Below are 23,274 nucleotides of genomic sequence, written 5' to 3'. Positions count from 1 at the left end.
AAATCACTGGGATAGTCACTAAACCGCACAGGCACAAGGAGATTTGATGCTTCAGGAAACTGGAGCACGAGTTCCATTCAACTGAACTAGAGGCCTATATAATGAAAAACTTATTTCTACCCAAGAACCAGAGGTGGGCAGTTAAGATGGCCAGAACTGGCCTCTGTGTGGTCTTTAAAATAATTCACCATGTGACAATTTACTGCCTCTGTTGCAGCTACCAGCAGCTGTGATTCTCCCTAAAGCCTCTTCTTCCATTTTGACAACGAGAAGTCGGTGAACTGAAATCAGGCACACTACCTCTCTCTGGTGGCCACATGGGAACACTGCATATTAAATAATTCCAAAATTTGCGAAGGCTGCTTTTGACAAAGTATTCGAGAAACCCAACGGCATTTTTCTAAACTGCGGCCACTAAGGCCAGAGGAGACCACTAACACACAAATGTTTACACCTCTGGTGAGAACGGGTACGTTAACAGGTGGGCAACCTCACCTGTCTGCCACTCAGAGTGTCCTTGATGAAGAGTAGAGAATCACACCAACAGCAGGCAGCAGTGAGTACAGGTGCCCATACTTTAAACCACCAAGAAATCTAAAAAAAGAGAAGATCTCCACATGGGCAGCGTGATACTGTCCCAAACACTGTCACTGCCAGCAACTCCTTGCTGAGTTGAGCAGGTTTAAGGAGGGCAGGCTGGTTTATAACACAGCTAAAAAGAAGTTACCATGGGGAGAAAAGACAGGTAAGTTTCATCCATCTTCACACCACTTTATCCAATTCAAGGGTCAAGGGGGAGCTGGAGCTAGCCCAGCAAGCAACAGGCACAAGGCAGGATACCCCCTGGACGTAGACACACACACACCAGGCCAATTTTCCCAAAAGCCAATTAACCTACCAGCATGCCTTTGGAATGTGGGAGGAAACCAGAGCACCTGAAAGAAACTCCCACAAACACAGGGAGAACATACGAATTTCACACAGGTGACGCCACAGGAATTGAACCCAGGGCGCCAGCGCTATGAGGCACCAACGCTGACCACTGTGAAGCGTTTCAGAAATGTTGGGTCTTGTTGGGGGTTAATAAATTTGACCACTGTGTGCAGTCACTTACAACCCTGAGATCAAAAAGGTTCTGATGCTGTATATATACTGTACAAGTATAGTACTGATTGAGCTCTCATGATCTAGACGTTCATATTTAAACTCGGGTCACATCACTGACCACATCACTGTGACTGGGGTTCCCCAAGTGGTGATGTCCAACTAGCCAAGCCAGGGAGTTTGTTGGGGTGCAGCAGAGCAGCACAGCCTCAGCTTGATGCGCATCAGTGACCCCCAAGGTTTTCATTAGGCTCGGGCAGTGAGCTGGGAAAACTAATTCATGGCTCCAAACTGAAGAGTACAAATAGAAACTGGCAAATGGTTTAGAACACAGATTATCAAGAAGGGTTGACAGTTGAGACACTTCATTTTTATTTTCCAGCATTTTTTTAGAATAAAACAGAGAAGGAAAACAGATACATGAATCGAATTCTCAACACAGCTATGTCTATGTCACTATAATTGCAGCATACCAAGAGACAAGTCCAGGGGACTTTACAAACTCCTCGCCCTGAATTTTCCCCTGTTCTTGTTAGCTGCTCTTCAGATGTCTGCCAGAAAGACACAAAGAAATTGTTTCTGGCATCCTTTTTATCCTGCATATTCGTCGTCTCTTTCCCAAAGCAAAAAAGTAAAAATGACCAGGAAAAGTGCACGTCTATTCTCTACAGTCTCATTATTCCAAACGCTTGAGAAAATAAACGATCCTTCTCCGAGAGCGGGTTCCTGTGTTGCCAACCAGAAAGACTGATTTCAAGACGGAAGATACAACACGCTCAGAGTACCGATGAACACCAGCTTGTTCAGTGACAACTACACAACACAGACCAAGCGTTCATTATAAAACGTACAAAAATAAATTAGCACACTTACAAAAAGATACAAACAATGAAAGGAAAGTAAAATATACCCTACAAAGACCCAACCTGATAGTTTTTCCTCAAAACGCAGCTTATCAACTGCTGACATCACCTGTAGCTCAGAACATGACAAACTGAGCCAAGGCCAGTCACTGGGACCAGCCTATCCCCATGGTTTGAACAGCCATCATGCTTCATTTGAAAAGACTAGACTTTTTCTCCTTCTCTCATGAACTGACTGAAAAGTATATAGAATAAATGAAAAGGAAAGGACCCAACTCATTCTCTGCAGTCTTGACATCTTCAACTCTGGCCAGTTTTCTCCCGTTTTGTAATGTTATTTTTTCCCCAAGGTGATAACATTCAACTTACGAAGGCCAACATGTATGTGCAAACTCCCCCAGAATAAAGTTCATTTCCCAAGTCTTCTTTTCATATAAATTTCGAGACAAGGAAATGGGCCAAAATGTTAGTCAATACACGCCCTTGACACGTATTCTTTCCTAAGCTGCAGGTATTTCAATATCCTGACTGGCCACTGGTGACTTCTGGGCTGATTTTGAAGAGAAAAAGAAATAGCACTGACATCAGCCACTAATCTTCGAGTCCTTTTCACATCTCGGTCACTCGGATGTGCCGTGCTGCTGATGCTGTAGCTTCTCACCGACTTTTCTCAAATGCCCCTGCGTGGCCTTTTTGGAAGCAGCACAGCCAGCTGTTTCCGAATGATACGCCACCTACACGGGCAGCCAACGAGACGCCAGCAGAATGCTGATGGGGGCGGAGTCTAGACAAAGCACATGGCAAGGTGTAAGGGGTCAATGCAGACAGCACAGCTCCTGTTACAGGATCCCAGAAAGGGAAACAGCAAAATACAGCTGGAAGGCTGAGAAATGCAACAGTCATGTAGGCTAAAGGCAGCTGCCCATCACATGCACATCAGTCAGAAATGCATTACGCCTGTCAAAACAGATTTACATCATTTGTGGAAGCACTCCAGCTTCCATAAAGACCGCACTGTTTTAGTGACCGCGGAGACTTTAGATTCAATGGCAATTTCCAAAGACGAGAGACAAATACTGGACTGGGAAGGGATCGCATGGCGTGACTTGCCAGTCAGCGGTCAGTAGATGACACACAGCCTGCAGGTCAGTCACAGCTGCCCTTCCCCGCAGAGTTACTGGAGGGCCTCCAAGTCCGTGTGCATCTTTCACTTTCAGGGAAACGTCACGGGACACTGCAGTCAAACACGTGCTCAATTTGTTTTCCCCCAAATGCCTTCGCATACTTGTGGAAAAAACCTTCACTGTTTATTATTTGTGGTGTCATGGTTTACTGCTCTACTGTAAATCAGTTTAATTATGCAGTAGATATGACAGACTAGAGGCATGCGTCATTGTAAAGAAATTGAAAATGTCAATTTATTTCTGCGATGTAAAAAATTGCATTTTCTTCAGGAAGGGAACCCATGAGGGCCCCAACAAAAGGAAAAATAAGGGTTGTGGTGTGGTGTTGAAAATATGACACTACAGATCTGTACAGTGTGTATTTATATATATGCTCTTTTTACAGAAAGCTTTGTGGACTTTTAGAAAAATCTCACAATGTTTATTACAAGACAAAAAGCCAGCTACAGTATCTTGCCTCTGTAAATAAGACCATTTTGAGGGTCCGCAGAAATGGTTTGAGGGTTCTCTTCCATGTTGGATGCAAATTTTTTATTCGGTTCTGTCAGTTAAGAAAATGCATATCAAAATGCTTATATAAAAACTCTCGTGTCGAGATGAGAAACACAGAAGTCTTTTGTATTAAAACTAAAAGTTATACAGAACCCTAGCACTTTGCTGGTGTAAATTTAAATTGGCCTATGCATTTACAAATCCAACCTTGTTAAATGAATAATCCCTGTAATAGAGTTACATCAGTTAATTAATCGTAAAAATATATATATGCGTTTAGATTGTAACTATAATCATAAAAATAAACTCTCCTTTCAGCACAACTGTTAAATGATGACACCGATACAGGGTTACTTTTAGAAAATGTAAACTGTTCTTTAAAAGGACAAGCATGCCCTTCCTGTCTTAAGCTGATTTATCTTAAACTTGAAGAACAACTGACAAAACAGTAGTTCTGAATGAGCCAGCTCTATTAATAAAATATAAAAAGACAAGACGGCACATTCTGCAGCAAATGTGTGTGGAAACAGGTGTCTCTGCAGTTTATTCAGCACTCAGTCAGCTTCTCTTTGTACAAAGGAACATCAGTAGATGCAGAGAGAGCAGCACTGGCAAAACTTTACGCTCTTCAAGAACTGCTCCTTCTGATGCTGCCCATTTAAAGGAAATGTCACAGTTAAAAAGACAACATGTAAAAAGAACAAACACTTTTTTTTTGTACAGAATACTATAAAAGCATAAAGTCTAAAATAGATCAAACATTTAAAAATAGATTGTTCCCCTCCTTTGAGAATGAGTTACTTCAAGGGACAGTATATAAAACACAATCAGAGAACAGAATTTTGGCCGATTTTTGCTTGTTTGTTGTTTTTTTTGCAGGCTTTTTCCTGATGGATGTTTTGCACTTTTTCTATCTGGACCTGCCAGCTGTTTGCATTCTGTCTTGGCTCACAGGAAGCGACCCCTGTGCTGCCCGGACAGGATGACGAAGGGCAGACGGGCTCCTTTTCCACACCCACACGCAGATCCAGGCTCCGCAGTGCCGGGCCTGGGTGGATGACAGATCGGCTTCTCATGCTCAGGACCAACAAGAGAATGTGCGGCACTGGACACTGGACACCACGCACTGGCCCTGAAAGTCTCACCGCTCTAAAACCGAATAAAAAAACTGCCAGGATCAAACTCTATGTTATAACCATGTTCTTCAGCCGTAACACTAATAGCACACCAACAGGAACATTGGAAAGATAACAGGGAATTTTTAAGGGTCTGCATCAATTGAAGTGTTGCTCTTTTCTCAACTTGTTCCTGTTTTTCCCCTCTGAATATATATATACTGTCCCCTTGGCTGAAAAAATAGAAATGCACAATGGGATTGCGAGACAGAAAAGCTGCCTCCTCAATTCACAGTATAAAAGACCTAAAGCTACCGCAGTGGTGCATTATCACTGGATTTGTCACTGGTTTGTGTAATAAAAACCCAACTATATATTAAAAGCCTCGTTGTCTAGAATTCTGCACACGTACACACAAGAAAGAGAGCTAAAAACCTAGCATCATATCCCCCTGTACCTCCTCCCCATGAAAAAATACACATTAACAGCAAAAAACACCTGGCGGACTACTCATCCGCAGTTCGCGTGGTGCAAAGTGTGAGGAATGCATGGCAGATTTGTAATGCTATAGGAACAAAATGAAAAGTATTGGCGGTTGAACGGGATTTTCATATTTGGAGGCAGGTTGCAGAGTTGTCGCCTCTTTTGATCGGCCACACAATTCATTTGAGAAATTATTTAAAATATCTGGCTCCATTTAAGGGCTGGTACTGTAGATCAAGCACAAAAGACAACACATTCTTGAAAATAAACATGGCCCCAGTATGGATAATATGCCACAGGCGTCCGTCGGCTCCACTTCCTGCTCCCAGATAGGACAAAAGCGTTGGACTGCCATTTCTTTCTTTACTCGTCTCTTTCAGCTAAATTCTCTAAGATATACAAAGGACCCACTGTCTACGGCGATCTAACAATAGCCACAACGACAAAGAAAAAGCAGAAAGAAACATGAAAAATCCCAAAGTCCAGTAAAAAAAAGAAGAGGTTGTGGGTCTCAATCCTGAGTGACCAGCAGGAGCAGGCCAGACCTCTGTGATAAAAGCACACGTGTGGGGAGAGAAAGGGAGGAATAGTGAGGGTGGGAGAAGTTGCACAGAGTCCCTGATAGATTCCTGATCGAAGGGTGGTGCATCCCAGACAGTGAGGCCCAGCAAACGTTCTGAGGAGTGTCACCCTGGAAGGGACCTGGACTGGAGGTGTAGAGAAAAGGCAGGGGGGGCGTCGGGGTGACTTGCTGGGGTAGTTCTGCCATCACCGACCAGGCAGGTTGGAGCTGTGATGTGATGAAGCTGCACTCAGGAGCAGGGAAGGGCTGGTGTAGAGTGGGGGGGGGCGTTTGTTCGGTCACTCTCCTGATCGCTGCCTCGTTGCTCACCTGCACAAGAGAAAAGAGGAGGGTCTTGGTAAAGGCGTCCGAGTTTTCATGCTGTATCACACATTTATTATTCCATACAGTCACTGAGCAAAGTACTCAACCTTCTGCAGAGAATAAAGAATAGGTCATACAGTAGCAGGGATGATCAATTTTGCTTCATTAAATTTGAAACTGCAATGATACTGAAAACAAATTTCATATGATTAAACTGATATGCAAGTGCTAAAATCCTGTATATCTGTAGATGCATTTTGGGCAGAGGTGACCGCTGTATAAATTGATTAAGTCTGCTCAATTGAGTTGCTACCCATCTACTGTTATTTCTGAACTGAGCCGGTAGTTCTGTAACTCTGCACCTTTCTATTTCACTTTGGGGGGGAAAAAGCTCACCCTAAACCACAATGCACCTTTCCTGCTACAGCCTGGAAATGCCTTTGTTAATCACTGCACAGAACTCCAGACACGCTGGGCGTTGACAAAAGATGCCTTGTTTTTGTGTGATCCTCTGCCTCTGAAATGAAGGGCCAGGCTGCAGGACAGAGATCAGCATGACCCCGTCACAGACTTGGGCTGGTCTGTAAGCAAAACTAACGAGCCTGTAGGAGTGGAGAACCTGAGCACACACAGCGCCATAGTCTGGACAGCATGCACTCCCCCCTGCTTGCAAAGGGAGCCAATGCAGCCGGTGGAATGCAGTTCAGTGAGAAAACCAAAGACGGGAAGATGATTGATTTTAGGAAAAGGCCACCCCAGAGCCAGCGCCCATTCATCCAGTCTGCAGCGGCCCCACAGTCAGGTTTCCGAGCTCACTGCTGAAAACTGCTCTGTAATTGCTGCCAGTCCCGGTCTGGTGCTTTTGGCCGCAGTCCCAAGCTGGGATTTGTTTTCCCGTTGCCACGCAGATAAAAGGCACGCGCCTCGGCCGGCGCCCTCGACTGCGATCCAGCAAGAAGCCCTGAAGCGATGAAATAAGCCAGGCTGGCAGCCGCGAGTAAACACACAGGGCCGCTCGGAAACAGGCACATGTGCAGCTCAGGGATTCTGGCCTCCACGCTAAGTGGCACCATGCACAGACCAGACAAGCCTGCTCAAAATCTGCAGCAACAGCGGCAATTAGCAGTAAAGAGGCCTCCGTGCCAGGTCTGAGGACCTAAAGGAAGCCATACAAGCTAGGCTGCCTGTCACCGAGTCCACTGCCGAGACACTGAGAGAAAGCTCCTTCACTGCCCAGCCTGGAGGTTCTTCCACAAGCCAGAAGCCCAAGAAGTAACCTATGAATGTAGGGATGCAAGGAGTCACAGCACAGTCCAGTGAAGGTTTGAGATGTGTCTAACTGTAATAGAAGTGGCCACTGCTGGAGAACCCTGAAGGAGGTTTGCTTGATTATGCGAGACAGACGACCATTGCCATCTCTGACTACAACAATCCTGAATCCTACCGAATGATGTTTGAACCAAAGGAAAGGGCACTTCAGTTCCCAGTCCTCATCACAACCACAGCGGCAGCCCAGACCGTGAAGGGATTGGGCTCCAAGCATTTCAAACCCAAGTGCCCTGTCCACAACACTTTATTCGCTGGAGTGTCTGTATATTCGGAAGTGTTTCAACATGCATGAAAAAACAGAAAACAAAAAACTTACCCGTTCATGCAATAACCAAGCATGTAAGTTGTGAGCTTTTAAGGCTTTTAAAAAATATCCAGTTCAGTTTTGCTAAGACGTAACAGCAATAACCAGCTCAAGACCAACTCCTGATGAAGAGGGGAAGCCCCTGAATATATTATGTAGGAACTTTTTCATTGCTTCATTACATAAAAAATACTTACTCATTGGAAAGAGTCACAGAATTTCAAAAAATGTGGCTTAACAGTGCAGCTTTTCAATGGGAACGATGTTCTCGCCTGGCAGCCTGTGGTGTGTTATTACCCATAGTGCAGTGCGTGGGAGGTTACGCTCACCCATGGCTGCAATGGTCACTCTGGAGTGATCTCCGTCTCCTGGTGCACCACCACCTTGGTGACAGACATGTCAGGGTGCTGCTCCTTGGCCTCTTTTATGGCCTGGGCCAGAGCCTATGTGAGGAGGATGAAAGAGGTCAATGTATGGACACTCTCCCTGTACCTACTTCAGCCGGAATCGCAGGTCTCCGAGAGCAGCGTTTTAATTGACAGTCCTCTGTCTGTTCTTAGACAGATCAACGGAGAATCACCACACACAAGTACATTAAAAGAGAACTAGAGAAGCACATTTTCAGATAGTTATTTTAAGATCAATTTGAAAAGCCACAATGAAAGATCAGAATACAGATAAGCGTCCAATAGGCTCCCATTCCTTTATGTAGAATAAAACGATGTTAAGGTTGGACATAAAATTTTCACTACCCAAATTACTCAAAACTATAAAACAATGGGTTCTTTTAAATGGGAACCCTCAGCTTTTACTCTATAAACAGTTTCGGAATGTAGATCTATAAACAGTTTCAGAATGAAAGAATTCAGTCAAGAAGCCTGCCGTGTCAGTAATGTAAGTAAAACACACTTGTAGAACGCACAGCACTTTTACAATAATGGGATTTTCCCACGGAACTCTTCAATGGTCTCAGGAAGCTGGAGATTCTTTCCTGTCAGATAAAGCACCTTAACTCAGTGCTCAACCCCTTGTAATCTTAAAAGAACACAACACACATCACTTCTTGGTTAACAGTTTCAGATTTTGGTTCCAGAGCAACATCACTGTGACATGACGCAGGATACTGCGGCAAGTTTGATAAAAATATTACAAGGTCGAGAGGTATTGTCCAACTAGTTCTGCTCTGCTCTATTGAACACTACTGAACAAAATGAATTTACAGACTGGTACTATGTATGCATAGAATATTTCAGAGATTCAGCCTTTCGGTCTGTATACGGTCTTCAAATCATGATCCACATGTTCTATTTGACCAAAAGATGTGTTGTGATATAAGCTACCAAGTCCTTTGTGGTGTAACACTGAGCTCTAGGACATCGGAGCGCTACATCAATGGACCGATGAGGTGTACCTGGTCATGATCAATGTCAGCATCTCCAGTGATGACAATTCTCTTCTCAATGCGCGTCTCAGAGATTCCTCCCTTCACCGTCTGGAAGAGGAACAAGGGGAGGAAGAGTCAGAGGGACACACAACAAGAAGACTTACACCTCCAGGATCATACGTAACGATCCTGCACAGACGCCACCACCCACGCAGGCGGGAGAGGCAGTAACTTGGCGAAGGAGAGACCGTGCAGGCGAGCGACAGAGAGAGAGAGAGGGAGTGGGCGTGCCAGTGAGGGAGGAAGGGAACCCCGTGGTCGAGCTCCTTTGGGGCACTGACCTTGGTGATCTGAGTGGTCGTGGTGGTGCCGATGGTTTCGGAGGTGATGGTCTGGGCGCTCAGAAGGACGCCGGGGTCTCTGTCTGCCGGACTTCCTTCCAGCTGCAGAAGACAAACACGACACGGCCATCATGTAAGGCGTTCTGGACGCCGCGGTGAAGAAGCGTGACATGGCCATGCAGAAGGGTGAAGAAGGATGGGCCGCTGACCTGGGCTGCCTCGTAGGTGATGGTCTTGGTCTCGGTGTGGACAATGGGAACTTCCTTGGTGCTGAAGTCGCTCCTGACGGAGTTCGAGACGTCCGAGATGGTGACCGTCTGCGTCTTCACCAGGGGCGGCTGCAGGGGAGGGGGAGAGGGGCAAAGAAAATGAGGAGCTGGTGAGAGAGGGGGACCGCGGACCACTCCGTCTTTCCCTGACTGCTAGGGCCCCCTCTGCGTTCCTCTCTCCTGCTCTCCTCACCCCGTCACATTGCTACGTCTTTATAGGCAACTGAAACTGCTCTTAACAGCGGTAATCTAGACAAATTACTTAAATCACCTTCTACAAAACCTAGCTGGGATAAGAACCAAAGACCCTGTAGCCCCCCCCCAAGTCCGGGAATGAATATTGGCTATTTCTGACTTATTATAAGAGGGGCAGGCACGAGATCCAGCTTAAGGACACCTGCTCATGCACGGCAACCTGAAAAAGACATTCTCTCAACTAGTCACATCTGAAACCAAAATCCATCATTGGAAAAAGCCACTCCGACTGTATAATTATATATTATATAATTGGACAAAACTCTGCCCTGTTGTTCTGCTGATGGCCCTATGATCTTCACAGCCTGTCCTATTCATCCTTGGCTCACTCTAAAGTGAGTGTATCAACTGTAGGTTTGCAATAGAGGCATTAAATACTGAGAAAATATGCTGACAATCCTTTAAATAGCTTTAATGCAAGAATATAACAGGTGAAAAACTGGCTCTGCTCAAGTACAGGAAGTGAATTATCAGGAGCAAAACTCATGAATCTGCTCGGCTTAAGCTCTCTGGCAATGATCTGAAGAGCCATCGTGCATGCAAAGTCAATGCGATCAGTTAGAGAAAGAAGAATTTCTGATAAACAACGCTCAAACCAGGAGAAAGAATTGACAGAGCCCATCACCTGATCAGAGACCAACAGACAGGAAGAACGAAAAAGACTTTGTGCCATACGCATGCTCCCAGAATGCTTCAGTGAGAGATTCCCATTTCTTACATAGTGGTACGATTACAGATCCACCGTTCTCATTGGCCACTGACTCAAAACCACTGCAGCAGGCTGGTGCACTCAGATTCAAATCCCATTCCAGACTTTTTAATGTCCGTATAACTACTGGCCCACTTGTAGCATTTCAGATTTTGGAGAAAAAAAAAAAGAGACTTGTGTTTTAGATTTATGTTCACGATAACAGGCCAAACAAGTGACGTTAGAGTTGTCGTCACAGGAAAACAATTTCGAGAGGCAAGCATGTGACGCACTCCTCACACTGCATGGCAGCTGTATGCTTAATTCCCAGAGCTCTAGGTTATAAGCACTTCGTAAAACTTGAAAAGAGGTGTGGTATCACCTCCTAATTACGGTGTTAAATCTACTATTACCAAACGATCCACTGCTTTAGAGGCAGGTGTGGTTTTTGATAACTGAAATCAAAGCCTTCTTTTCAAAGTTGGATCAATAACGATGGTGAACTAGAATGACCCAGCAGCCTTTTCATCTGAGACCATAGCTTTACAAGAATCACTTTTAATCAATAAAAGCCACAGTAATACTGCGCAGTCTGGCCCTCTGCCGAGGCTGTTAATACTACTTTCCTAGTGCTGGGAGGTAGGCCACCCTTAGTCAGAACTGCAGAATTCATTTAGGGGTGATGACAAAGAAACTGTCCATTTTCATTAATTATAATGTTTCAAGCACATCAGACCATGAAACTGTTTTCTTTGTTGTAAGCGTTGTGTTGCTTTTGCCGAAGTGCAAATGACCCAGCTTGCAAAGCACGAAAAATGCAGAAAAACCCAAATTAAAAGGGAGGCTGTCTGCAGCCCAGAGCTCCATGGCTCCTTTCAGTGTTGGAGAACGGCTCGATGCCAGTGCGGCCTGCTGTGGCACCAGTACACATGCACACATGACCACAGACCGGTCAGGAAGCCTCCCCCAGTACTGCCCGGTCAAAGGTCACGGGACAGCGATCATCTTTCTCCATGCTATGGCAACATAAAGGGTGGTCTTCACACACGAGAACTACAAACTGCTGCGCGATCGAGGAACGAGCTGACCCGATCAGAATGAGAAGCCCAGGAATAAGAGACAATGTTTCAACGTTGCAGACACATTTCAGAAAGAGGACATGGGTGACTTGCTTAACTCGGCAAACCACGTTTAAGCACACCAGAACCTTATCATGAGATGGCCTACTGTATATTCTCCATCACCACCACCAAATGGCAAGGATGGTGGTGTGTTGTTTTTTTTTACACACAGCATGTGGAATAGTCAAACAGTGCTGTAGATCAGACGGAAACGTGCTTCTATAATGATGAGAATTTTTTTTCATTTTGGAACAGTTTTTGCATACTAAGGCTACCATCACAGGCAAACCCCTCCACATAAAAACCTTCCTTATTCCTATGCACACTTAGTATGTGGACACTCTGTTTCCGATATCCTTGCCAGATGGTTGGGGGATCTGGCAAGCTGGACATCTGACTCGGGCTGTGCGAGTGCAGAGCTGCAGGGAAGCCTGCTGCAGTGTGTTGAGTGTTTTTCCCTTCACCTTCCCCAATCACACACAAGACAGAGATGGGAAGGACAGTGTGGCCCAGGACTGGAGGAGGCAAATACTACCTGAAAGCAGCGAATGAGGAAAGGACGATTCTCGCATACATAATAGGAGGCAAGGGAAGCTCCTTCAACCTCAAAAGGCTGTGATGCTTCTGCTGCAGGGTCCTCCTCACTTCCACTACACACACAGGGGGTGCCACACTTTCTCAGGTCATGGGGCTCAGTTGATTGGATGGTTTGTGCAGCCTGTTCCTCGGGTATGACTTCTGGCTCCGCCTGCTCAAGGAACCCTTCCCCACCAAGCTCCTCCTCCTCGTGACATGACTCCACCCCTTCATCGACCGCACAAGAAGCCCCGCCCCCAGAGGAGGAGCAGCTCAGCAGGGCCCCGCCCTCCTGGGTGATGTCTGGGCCATTGTCCTCCCTCAGAGCCACAATGTCTAAAGGCTCATTGTCAGGAATACCACATAAATTCTACAGAGACAAAACACAGGACAAACCCCAAAAGAAAAATATGGTTTGTTTTCTAAAAAAAAAGTCACGTAAGGGCTGATTATAATGTGTAGGAACGGTTATTATAAAAAAACCCAACAATGTGTCAATATGGAGGTACGCAAATCAATCAGATTCTGTATATACTCAAAAAGGTTGATAATTTTCCCTACTGTCAACTGTTACTTCAAAAACTCATGCACAGGTTTCATAAATAATTACACAATACTCAATACTCAAGACTAAGTCTGTTTTCTTTTTCAGTAACTTCTAAAAAAAGGAATCTCCACTAATATCAATGTCAAAATGCCTTATTAGTTTAGTGTCACCCACTGTACTAAATGTTAGAATAATAGCAACTAGAATAACATCTGAAACCCCTGGCTTTTTTTATCAGATTGTGAGGATTTTTCACAGGGAATCACATTTCATGACAATGGGCACAGGTAATGGGTTCCTCTGTAAATAAATGGGTTCCTCTGTAAATAAATCAGAGTTCACCCATCAGGCAGCTCCTCTCTGAAGCAAGAAGCCCGGACAGCTGTTGTAATTGGTAACTTGGCAAATTCTCGACAGAAAAAAGCAAAACAAAACTGAAACAAAGGGCAGGAGAAGTTCCAATCAGCTATAATAACAGGCGTGGCAGGCCATCAAGCCAGAACACTTTGCAATCGCAAGAGAAAGGCCACATCAGGACACCTCGCAGAAGGGCCTTGTAGCCACACATTAGCCACGCCTGTTAACAGGTAGTTCGTCCTTGTGTGCACCTCTCAGCTGCCTGGCTAAGGACGATTCCAGGAGGTGCGAGGTTTTCAACTGAGCTGCAGGATTCATGTGAACTCATCTGGACTGCAGAACACACATACGAAAATCATTCAGGTGGGGGGCTGTGTCAGCATGCGTAGGCTGCAAAGGAACAAGTAATAGGTTTTTTCCATGCTGAAAAGAGAAGAAAGAAAACAACTTTTTGGCTTTTTGGAAGACACCCGAAGACGGCTCCACAGCCAAAATGTTGTGCTTTCTTTCTTCTCTCTTTAGCATGGAATAAACCTCTTACTTGTTCCCATACGTAAATCATGTTAACAAATGCATTCATGAATTCATTTTCATAGTTTGGAATCTAAACTATCTGGGACACTCCCGGAGGTTATGCCCCACTACTGTATTTCAACTAGAGTTAGGCTGATTAAAGGCGTGATGCCCAAGGTCTTGGCATCGACAGTCAACCCAGTGGACTTCTTCAGTCCAGCCCCCCAACCTTTCAAACAGTCCCTAAAATGCAGACCCTTTTCTGGAAAAAGACTTAAAATAGTGTCTTTTTCTTCTCAGCATTATCAATCAAACACGAATAAGAGGGTTAAAGTGTGAAGAACGTGGAAGGGCATTTAAAACCGAGAACAGCAGGCACTCCTTTACTCGAACGATGTCGGAACGCAGAAGCAAGCTCTCCAGCCATGTGGTTGAAGAGGAAATCCTTGCATCAGTTAGCGACTATTGGCCCCATGGGCTAGACAAGCTGAATAACCTCCTCTCGTTTGTAACTTACGATGACATCTGTCAAATCCCTTTCTGCCAACTCCATTTCCACATCTACTAGCCAAGCGACAAGTTTTCCCTTTACTTTCATAGCTTCAGCCTTTTTTTTTTTTAAACGTCTACAGCAGAGCACGTTTACAGTAGTTATACATGATTATGGAATTTAAGGGTTAACACACCTAACTCTTATTGAAATGTCATGGGAACAAATAAGAGCACAATGTCGAGTACCCAGGGTGACGAGCAGGAGACCTGCAAAACTAGTTGGGGTATGAATATAGGCCTGCAACTGGCTTGTAGCTCAAGCAGAAAACAATATCTGTTCCTCAGTCTAGCATATACATTGGGAATCACTATTTTATTCAGCTACTGTATGCAACTATCAATTCTCCACCCTGTAACATTAGAATACATCTGGCTTCTCTGCATGTGGGTACTAAACGAGTATTTAGCGATCATGTAAAAAACAACACACACACAGGCAACCCAGACAGGAACATAGGGAGAACATGCAAACTCCACACAGACAGGTGGAAGTCACAGCTCCAGAAATTAATCCTGGGCCCCAGTGCTGTGACTGTACCACCGAGCCGCCCAGCATACAAATCATTGATACAAAACAAACTTGAAGCACGTTAAAAATATCAGCGCTACACATAGATTTATTTTCCACAATTTATCAGTGTCTGTATACAGCTTCCTGCAGTAAACAGTATGCGATGGTCTCTTACAACAGGTGGCGTGGTACAGTACTAGGAGGCAGTTTTCTGTACATGCACTTTGCTTTTCAAGTTACACACGAGTGAACTGCTGTCACAGTCTGTCAGTGTATGAGGGAAGCACGAGCCCACATATGCGCCAGAGAAATGGAAGAGCTCCTTAATCCTGCTGAAAAGGACTGGATTTCAGAGGACAAAACTCTGTGGTGAGTGCCTGACGAACTGCGCTCATCTAGGTAAGGCTGCCATTTGCCAGCAACAAAGCCACAGCTCTGACAGGCTGCTGCGAACAGGTCGTTTTTGAAAGTCCATACATTCGCACTGATTCACTGAAGTGCACCTCGCAGTGGTCAAAGGCAAACGTGAATTGTTAAAACTACCGGCCAGCTGCACAACAGTATAACGGTTTCATCAGATACACTTGGAATGATCTGATGTAATGAAAGCACAATGAACAACCTGGTGTTTCAGGCTCGAAGACCTGGCCACTCCTCTGCTAAACTAATGACAATCCTTTGTAACCTGTAAGGAAAAGGCTTTTGATCTGTCTTCTCAAACCAGTCCCTGAAATGCTGAGGTTTACCAGAAAAAGAGATTTCAAATAGTTTTTTTTGCTTCACTCAAGGCCACAGGCCTTTAAAAAGCCGGCACATTTTGACTAACTTCCCCCTCTCACCTCATATGTGCAGAGAGAGAGAGATTCTTCTTTTAATGTGCGAATCTGCAGGACAGTTCCAGAGGAGACATTTGCACAGGCCTCCCCACCTTGGATGGAGCAGATTTGATTAATAGAACCTATGAAAGTGAAATGGGAATAATAACTGCTGTAGAGAACTGCAGAGTGGAAAACGTTCTGCTCCTGTTCTGGAACAGGATGCAGATTAAGGCTATAACACTGACGATGATGATGATGATGATGATAACGATGCAGCCACTGCTGCAGAAACCTATGTGAAGAGTGGGGGCTCTTGGGAAAATGGGACCCCTGTGCTGTACTAGTGCATGATCATGAGTGGGAGTAGGCACCCCCCTAGTTTTTCACGCTACAAAGCCCCCCTAAGCATCTCCAAATGTTTCTCATCAGACCGGAAGGTTGTGGTCAAACACTGATAACTTGCACCATGAGTTTTAATGAGGGAATTAACAAATTAATTAACCACCTTAAATCAATTAAGGCCACTACTGCCCCCCAGCACCACTCAGCTCCAGCTGAACTGCTCTGGCCTGAGTGCAGTTTTAAGCCCCTCTACTGCTATGGCAAAACAGCTGCCACCTTAGCCAGACTCCCACAGGGAAGATGCAGCAGCAACTGGGTCCCACTTATTTCACTTAATCTATCAAGTATCCTATCAGCCCCCTGACACTTTTCCACCACGACACCCCCCACCCCCTCAGCAACACTCATCATTGCTGAGGGGGGAAAACTGAGTAAGGGGACCCCCGAAAGCTGCTGCTCTATTCTGCTGCTCTAGTCCCAGTGTCTGGCGCTCATGAATGAACACATACTCCCTTGTGCTCATACGGTGCCACCCAACTACAACCCAGGAACCAGGGCTCTTGCATTCCTGGCCGACTCCAACATGGAAAAGCCAGCAGTTCACTCAGACTTCTATCTAGGAAAGTGGCGGAGAAGCCACCCTTGATCTGACAGCTCTTTGCAGTGCTGCCTGTCACAACTGTGGGAGTCTCCAAGGGGCTCTGATTGTAACAAAATGGCAGCGGCCTCTCCCGTGTACCACACGCAAGCTGAAACAAAAAAATGCCCTGGCCCACACCTGGCTTTTTAAACATAACCCAGGTTTTGACTGGCAACGCACCACCATTTCCAACATTACTGATCCGCCAATGCCCACAGCCTTCAGTCTGATGTGTGCGATAAAGCAGCACCACACTCCTATCCCACGAGCCCGAAACGGAAAAATCAGCTTCTTAACACCACAAATAACAAAATCAAACATTTCCTCCCCCAGCGTGGAGACCAGATTCTCCCGGAAAGAAAACGACACAGTCAAAGTATAAAAGGGCATGTACATTTTTCTGAACAGTTCCCAAAAGCAGTTATGTTATGATTCTGTTTTTTGGTTCTGGGCGTTTTCTACCATTCTCCAGGACCGAAAAAAATCAGCGCAGGGCCCAATGCACTTGATGAACATTGCCCTCAGACTCCGCGGCAACATTTGCTGTGCAATGGAAAAAAAAGACACTAAATAGGAAAAGCACTGGACTGTGAATTTAAGGCCCCTGGGCAGAAGGCGACAGCTGAAAGTCATTAACATTTTGTTCATATCCACAAACATAAAAACAAAGCAACAAATCGCAAGTCTTTAATGAGTTGAAAACCTTGTTTTCGGCCTGGTTTGAAGCCGGGTGGAAAGAGCTTTTGTCGACAGTACTCGAGATTAAATCTGGGACAGGTTCCCAGCAGAACTCAACCCCCAATTGTTTTTGTTTTTCCCTCTTTTGTCAACCAGTCGACAGAAACGTTCCGAGGCGAAACGCCGCTTAATCTTGGCGAAAGGCAGACAGGCGGGAGGGTGGGGCTAAGAGAGGAGAGGAGACAGGAAGTGAAGGTCCATTTCCGCAGCAGAGCGCAGATGGAGGAGAAGGAGACGTGGAAGAAACACAGAGAGATCACACGAACACACACGCGCGTTCGCTCACTCAGCGGCTCCTCGTCTCCGAGGGAGGCTTTGGTCAGGCAGGCTGGCTGGAAGATTCAGAATGAACCCAGTCTGCTGGGACGGGTGGCGAGAGGAGTGGGGCTTGTCTTTTTGGTTTTGGTGGGGGGGGAGGGGGTGGGGAGGGGGCCGCTGCCCCTCATATGAAGACGAGCCACCACAGGGTTAGCGCCAGGACCACCAGGCAGGACACCACGAAGGGGAGCCGGCGGTTCTGGAGGGCCAGGGCGGGGTAGAGCTGGCAGGGCTTGGCGCGCTTGGCCTCCTCGGGGATGGCGATCGAAACCTTTCGGGACGGCTCCCCGGCGCGCTGAGGCCCCGGCGGAGGCGCCCCCTCCACCCCGATCTCCTCTTCTTCCTGTACTAACAGAGGACGTCCCTTCGGCTGTATGGCGTGACAGAAGACCAAGAAAGACAGAGAGTGATGAACGTGTGGGAGAGGTGGAATGCCAAGAGTGATACACCAGGAATGAGAGGGGAGAGGGGAGGAGGTCAGGGAGGTGGGGTGTGCAAAGGAGACGAGGGGGCACGATTCTGGGGTGAACTGGGGCAGCTTCTCTAATTCAAACTCTCCCTCTTGTTTCAAAGCAGCTTCTCCTCCCCCATCAAACATCTAAAACCAAACGAGGAGTACCCTTCCTCTTGGGGTTTTGTGTAATCTATGAAACCATTTGAAAATCATACAATTTTCCACGTCCTAGTGGATCTTACGCCCACATAATTTCACATATCCCAGGTCAATCATCATTTTAAAGGAAATTGTTCTCGCAGTATCAGCAAATGTCTTACTTGTTGTAGATTTTACACCGTTTCATCAGTTTTCTGTTAAGTTGGATCCCACTGAACAAGTCCAGCAATAATACTTTAAGTGTCCAGAACTGTGTAGGGGGGCACACACTAGGTCTGCACTGTGCTGCTGGCAGCAGGGAGACCCCACTGGGAAATCATTCCGGACAGAGAGCGACACGGAGAGCCGGGTCTGGCGAAGGCAGCGGAGAGGGAAATTATGGAAAAGGTCAACGTGACAACGTTGCTGTCACGAGGTTTGGGAAGGGTGGTGTATGGGCTGGCTCGCATCTAATCCCTACAGATCCCTACAAAACCCTACGAATCCCTACGAATGCAATGGACATCCATCCCCCTGGCCTGCTATGGCAGTGGGATGCATGGTGAGAAGGGTATCCTGGCTTAGTCCTGGTCCGCAGTCTGTGAATTCAAGCTGACCAACACACATTGGCACAGCAAAGCCAAACTACAGAAAACGCTGGCACCCGATCAGTGATTGAGTTTTTAGTCATCCGACTGAAAGGAATGCTTTTACTGAAATTGCTTTCACTTCACTAGTAGTGAATGGCCCAGGACCTTTACAGCACCTGTAAGACTTGTAAAACCTACCAGTCTGACTCAGCCAACCCACTGTTTGTGCACCAGATTTCCACAATCAGGAATCACCGATACGCTGATATCTTGCCTGGTTGTGTCCTTATACTCAGCAGTCTTGGTGTGGAACTATGCAGGCTCTTCCAAGGGAATGCTCAAGCCTCTTTGCTCGGGTGTGGGCTGTGCAGTTCTTTAGAGTGCTACCATTCATGCAGCGAAGCTGTGGAAGTGGAGCTCTCCCTCCAGCTTCGGGCTGAGGGTTTCAGGCAGAAGATTAAGTACAGTCAGGCAAGACAGCAGGCGTTGTGATCATTTGGATCCACGCTAGCAAAGCAGGCCCATGTAAACATTTTCAATCGAAGAGCTTTCCAATCAGGCTATACCTTAATCAAGGCAGTTGGACAACATTTTTTAAGGATTTTTCAAGCGGAGAAATATTTTTTTTTAAACTTTACCGACGTTAAGATGTATAGTATGAAGACATTTCCAGATGTTTGATCTTTTAGCTTCCAGATTTAGCCAAGAAATAAGAATAACATGTGCTCATGCAGGACGTACTACCCTGTGCTCTCCAAGAGCAGTGGAGCTGCAGGTTGAGGTAGGGGAGCAATGTGAGCCCTACAGTACAGACTTCCTCAGTCTCTGGATTCTGCAGAATCATTTAAGATCAGCGGGAGAATGCATCAATCCCTAGAGCTGTGCAGGGGGAAGACAACCCTGCTCTGAATGGTTTGACTTCTCCTAGTCACACTGCTGATCCTAACTCTAGAGTTCGGGCCTGGCCACGGTCATCAGACCTTCCGCGCTAGGACAGGAAGAACTGGGTGCGCAGCTGGTTCAGGCGGATGAAGTGATTCGGGTCGCTGTGATGCCGCGAGGTGGCGTCTTTGCACACCCCTGAAGTGGGGGATGAAGACGAAGGGGGAGGGGTGTTGGGACACTGAGCACTGGAATAGGACTTGGAAAGAAGAAGGGAAGAGAAGAGGAGGGAATATCAAACCGGTCAATGAAGAGGAGGATAATGAGAAGGGAAAATGTGGAGGGGAGAAGACACAACGACATGGAGAAGAAGAGGGGTCAGTTATTCCTTGGACTGTGTTCGCCGTTGTCTGCTGTTTTCTTTCTTTTTTTCCTTGCATAAATAAAGGAGTGGTTATACAGAGTCATGCAGCTTTGCTCCATACACAGCCATGCGTACAAGCGAGTGTCCCAAGCAGAGAAGGAGCCATTCTTGGGTGGTGGGAGAGGAGGAAAAGCAAAGGAAGGAGAAGAGAATGGGGAAAGGCAGAAGGGGAGGCCTTGTGAATCAGGACATTGATGACGCCAGCAGGGTGCAACTCAGCGTTCAATGGGCCATTAGCTGTTTGGGCCATAGCCATAGCGCCTGTGTCATATCGGGTTTTTTTTTAAGCCTATTTTTTGCAGTTCTGCATTAAAAGCGCCAAGTCAGAGTAACTTTACCTCAGAGTCGCCACCAACCGTTCTCTCAGTGGGTGGGCAAGGGGGTGCCTTCACCTGTGCACGCGCACACACACACGCACACACATTTTAAGTAGAGCGACAGATAGAGAAAAACACATGAGACAGACACAAGAGGCAGCAGATCAAGTTCAGAGCATAGGGAAAAAAGAAGTCTCCAAAGTGTAAAGACTAGAACTGCCAGAGAAGGACAGACAGTGAGGGATGAGTTAAATGCAGAGGTCACTGCTGTTTTCCTGCACTGCTCAAGGCATTTGTCACATGCTATAATCAAACCAATAAAAAATGGCCTTAAATTACAGGTTAATCAAACAGTCTGCAGGTCTCATGTTGCATGTATGCATGTTAAACATGTACAGACCACAGTGCAAATTAACATCCCAAACTGAAACAGCCCGAAACCTTCTTCATCCTAAAATCCCTCTTCTAGCTGTATGATCCTGGCTGTGGTTCACCCCACAGAGCCAGAGCCTGCCCACAATTATCCCTGCAGGCCGTGTGAGGGACTGATCTGACTAGTCTTCAGCGAACCAGCACGAAGGGTCTTCCTGTGCTCTTATGTTCCCTCCACATCGAAACAACTGAGCTGACCCCGGGCCTGCATGGAGGACGGACAGGGGCACCCGGTGCTGGCAGGTTGGATCAGAACCCCGGCCACTCATCTCGGCGTGTTCCCTCCCCTCGCGCAGCACCAGAGGCGAGCAGAGGCGTGTCTGGGTCACAAGCACAGACGCAGCCCTGAAAATGGCTCGCTGGCGGTGGTAGGGCTGGGCAGTCTGCACCAGTGCCTCCATGCACTATTCATCATTTGATTACCTAATGGCATACTTACACATTAAAAAGGTGTGTATATACTGTATATAGTATGAACGCCTTTTCTTATGACATAACCATTAGAGCAGTTTGGCAGAGCAGCTGTGTGATCGTCCATAAGGGAGCTAAGACTACATTTGCATAATATAATCTTACTTATTCTATGCATCTTGAGGTTGTGACAAACTGCTTGAGTCTTATCAGCCATAACTTCCTGTGTTTTTTTTCAAAATAGCCCAATTCATCACTTGATCAGGTAAAAACTGAAGTAGAAGTAAGTGAACTGAAGTAATCCCAAGGTTTCCTAACGCACAACTAAAGAACAGCCTGTAACTTTAACACAGTCTAGTGGAGGATGCAGCATTGCACAGGTGCAGCACATGAAGACCTCTGCTTCGCTGGGCAGTTTCTGAACCTCAGCCTCTGACGCCACTCAGTGGCCAGACTGGTTCACTGTACGCTTGCACAGTAAAGGAACAGGGATAGTTCTGTGGATTTCTCGCTAGTCTTCTAGCACACATGTATTTCAAGTGGCTTGCCATGCAAATAAAGGTGACCGTGCCACCTACGCATTAAAGAAAAAAAAATCTTTATCTGTTTCACTCACTGCTGAGTGAGAGACTCAATCCCAAGAGTGTCAGTTGTTTACCAGCTGTAAAATATTTTGCGCATGTGACGGATAACAAAAGATGTAAGCCCGTTTTCAACTAACCCTAAGAACCGTATGGCATTGTGCTTCATGAGACTCTGTTAAGCTTGGTTAACTGTTATTCTCCTGCACCTCCCCTAAATGTCCTCCCAAAACACTGCACATGTTCGAAAGGGGTAAGAGTGCTCATTTTTCTGTGGTAGTTTTTACTTATGTTGGACTCTAGCCTAGAGTTTTAAGGAGAAAAGGCTCTTGCTTGGACTGCAGGTACAGTACAGCTCTGAGACTCAGATGTTGCCAGACTCTGCCTTGGCCACGTCACCGACCGACCGCCCCGGCGCCGGTCTTGGTCACGTCACTGACTGACCGCGCTGGTCAATTGGCTGAGGATGGCCAACGTGAAGCTGGGACACAACTCGCTGGGTGCCAGCAGGTGAGAGATTCACCAACCCTCCAACTGGAAGAGTGGAGATAAACGACTTTGCAGATGGATGCACAGGAAAAGCATTTCTGCGGGTTACAATTATTCCCATGGGAGTCTTAAAGCAATCTCATCATCTTAAAGCAAGCGATGATTCCAAAGTGCGTGTGCGTATAATCAAAAACGATGGGGAGATTCCAAAATTTTAAAAAGAAGAACGTGTTCTGTTACCGACCCATGGTCTAACAGCAGTGAAACATTTCTGGTAAGGACAAGAGAAAAATCTTGCAAGGAAGATTTACTACAAAACTGAGATTAACACTGGCTGGCAGTGATTTAACACTTTTTTGAAGCATATCGTGGGCCACTCAAACAGGTGCACTCCAACAGCAGGTGAACCAAACAGAGTTGCCTATCAACGTGGGTGTTTTGTACCAAAACAATGACACAAGCTCTAATTACTTCATACATGCAACAGGAGATAAACACTGAGGCCTACTAATGATCAATCAGGACTGATGGTCCAGACATGTCAAGAGCACTTTGGTGATCACTTTAATGAGCTTTAGGGTTCTTCGCTCCAGATCAAAACCTATTTGTGTATTCCCAATGACACTGTAGACTGCAAAAGGATTTTCAAACTGTTCCTATCATTGGTGCAAAACACAAGGCAGAGGATGTCATAATACACTTGACACAGCATATTTCAAATTCTTCTCTCTATACAGCAGTTTTAAATGAGACGTGTGACGATGTGATCACGTTTATTTGCCTGCCTGTAGCAACGTTCCCGGCGGAGGCGCGAGACGCAGGACTC

At 46.2% G+C, this 23,274-nt stretch overlaps 1 protein-coding gene and 1 long non-coding RNA gene across 14 annotated transcripts in view; both read right to left on the bottom strand.

The window, feature by feature from the left end:
* Positions 1–4,160: 4,160 nt before the first annotated feature.
* The window catches only part of LOC148649783 (protein 4.1-like), an 82,790-nt gene continuing 63,676 nt past the window's right edge, over positions 4,161–23,274 (bottom strand). For 11 of the 13 annotated variants that reach the window (XM_088602924.1, XM_088602920.1, XM_088602923.1 and 8 more), the window contains 6 exons: positions 12,354–12,764; positions 9,695–9,823; positions 9,486–9,587; positions 9,172–9,252; positions 8,090–8,203; positions 4,161–6,133 (listed from right to left, as the gene is read on the bottom strand). In XM_088602924.1, coding sequence (XP_088459050.1) covers positions 8,105–8,203; positions 9,172–9,252; positions 9,486–9,587; positions 9,695–9,823; positions 12,354–12,764 — 822 coding nt within the window. In that variant the 3' untranslated portion in view covers positions 4,161–6,133; positions 8,090–8,104. The remainder of the gene's footprint in view (positions 6,134–8,089; positions 8,204–9,171; positions 9,253–9,485; positions 9,588–9,694; positions 9,824–12,353; positions 12,765–23,274) is intronic. The other 2 variants (XM_088602929.1, XM_088602928.1) reach the window with 1 other exon arrangement.
* LOC148649784 (uncharacterized) lies at positions 14,963–23,270 on the bottom strand. Its single transcript, XR_015925930.1, has 2 exons — positions 20,557–23,270; positions 14,963–18,100 (listed from the first exon to the last, which is right to left on the bottom strand). It is a non-coding gene; the product is annotated as an uncharacterized LOC148649784 (long non-coding RNA).

This window comes from Lepisosteus platostomus, chromosome 13, assembly GCF_059453375.1.
Source record: "Lepisosteus platostomus isolate fLepPlt1 chromosome 13, fLepPlt1.hap1, whole genome shotgun sequence".
In the NCBI taxonomy this organism is placed as follows: Eukaryota; Metazoa; Chordata; class Actinopteri; order Semionotiformes; family Lepisosteidae; genus Lepisosteus; species Lepisosteus platostomus.
This window is presented reverse-complemented; position numbering and strand designations above follow the sequence as displayed.